At 37.3% G+C, this 1057-nt stretch overlaps 1 protein-coding gene across 1 annotated transcript; it reads left to right on the top strand.

Moving 5' to 3' along the window:
• Window positions 1-43: 43 nt before the first annotated feature.
• LOC103523978 (serine/threonine-protein kinase 16-like) lies at window positions 44-1036 on the top strand (the record flags this gene model as incomplete). The annotated part of the gene is made up of 2 exons (XM_008488988.3): window positions 44-373; window positions 802-1036. Coding segments are annotated over exons 1-2 (345 nt in total), but the record flags the coding sequence as incomplete, so codon positions are not given.
• Between the last annotated feature and the right edge of the window lie 21 nt (window positions 1037-1057).

The raw sequence follows: 1057 nt of genomic DNA, 5'->3' as shown, positions 1-1057 counted from the left end.
ATTAATCAGCTGATTTTTGTTTACATTTAGATTTGTGCGAATCTGCGCTATCAAATCGAAAAATGTTTCCACTTTCTTGGCAAAAATGGTGTTTTTGAGTTATTTTGCAATAATTTAGTTAAATTGACATTTATTCCTTTTCTTGGTCAATGGGAGAGAAAAATCCATTGATTTTCATGTAATGAGTGAAGACTGCAGACTCACCATTGTAATACACAGGAATTATGATCCGGAGATAGTAGTAAGTTCTGCTGTCTGTCAACATGAATACTATGGGACTCAACCTTATCTTCCAGATGGGATGTCTGTGCTCTAAGGAGGCAGTCTATGTTAAATCGGACAAGTATTATATTGTGGAGAAAATAGGAGAAGGGTAAGTTAGACTTTGGTTTGTGTGCAAATTCCAAGCCGTTGAATAATAATATTCTGGAAGGATGAGCCATCTGGACAACCATACTTCCAGCCCCACTCAGACTGGATGAGGTTTATGTGAGTAGATGTGTAGGTTATCATTGAATGGAGGGTAATACCCTCATCACTAAAACCTTAACAATTACCTATATAGTGATGTTAAACCCATCACCTACCTACTTACTTACTTTACTTTCCGTGTCCTCTTCTTTCTCATCAAATCTTTCTTCCCCAGTAATTTGAGACATAAATTGCCCTCTCATTTGCCTACCTTATGAAGTACTAGTACAAACTTTACTTTCCTCCCATATTAACCAAATGAGAGAGTCATTTGCAGGATCAAGTTCATACAAATGACTTCTAATCTGTTTTTCTTTCTATTCTTTTCAGAGGATTCAGCACAGTCAGTCTCATAGAACATTCACGGACAAAGAAAAGATATGCTCTAAAGAAGATCATCTGTCATGGAAGAGAAGATCAGGCTCAGGCTATCCGAGAAGTAGAACACCACAAAACATTTGTCCATCCAAATATTTTGCCTTTACTAGACCATGCATTGACAGGTTGTGCAGACCCTGTTCTCAATTCTACTAGTCAAGTACTCATGGTGCTGCCATATTACCCAGTAAGTGTTTTTCCAAAAGAA

Source organism: Diaphorina citri, unplaced genomic scaffold, assembly GCF_000475195.1.
Source record: "Diaphorina citri unplaced genomic scaffold, Diaci psyllid genome assembly version 1.1 scaffold67960, whole genome shotgun sequence".
Taxonomy (NCBI): domain Eukaryota; kingdom Metazoa; phylum Arthropoda; class Insecta; order Hemiptera; family Psyllidae; genus Diaphorina; species Diaphorina citri.
Note: the sequence above shows the minus strand (reverse complement) of the source record. Positions and strands in the feature narration are given on the sequence as shown.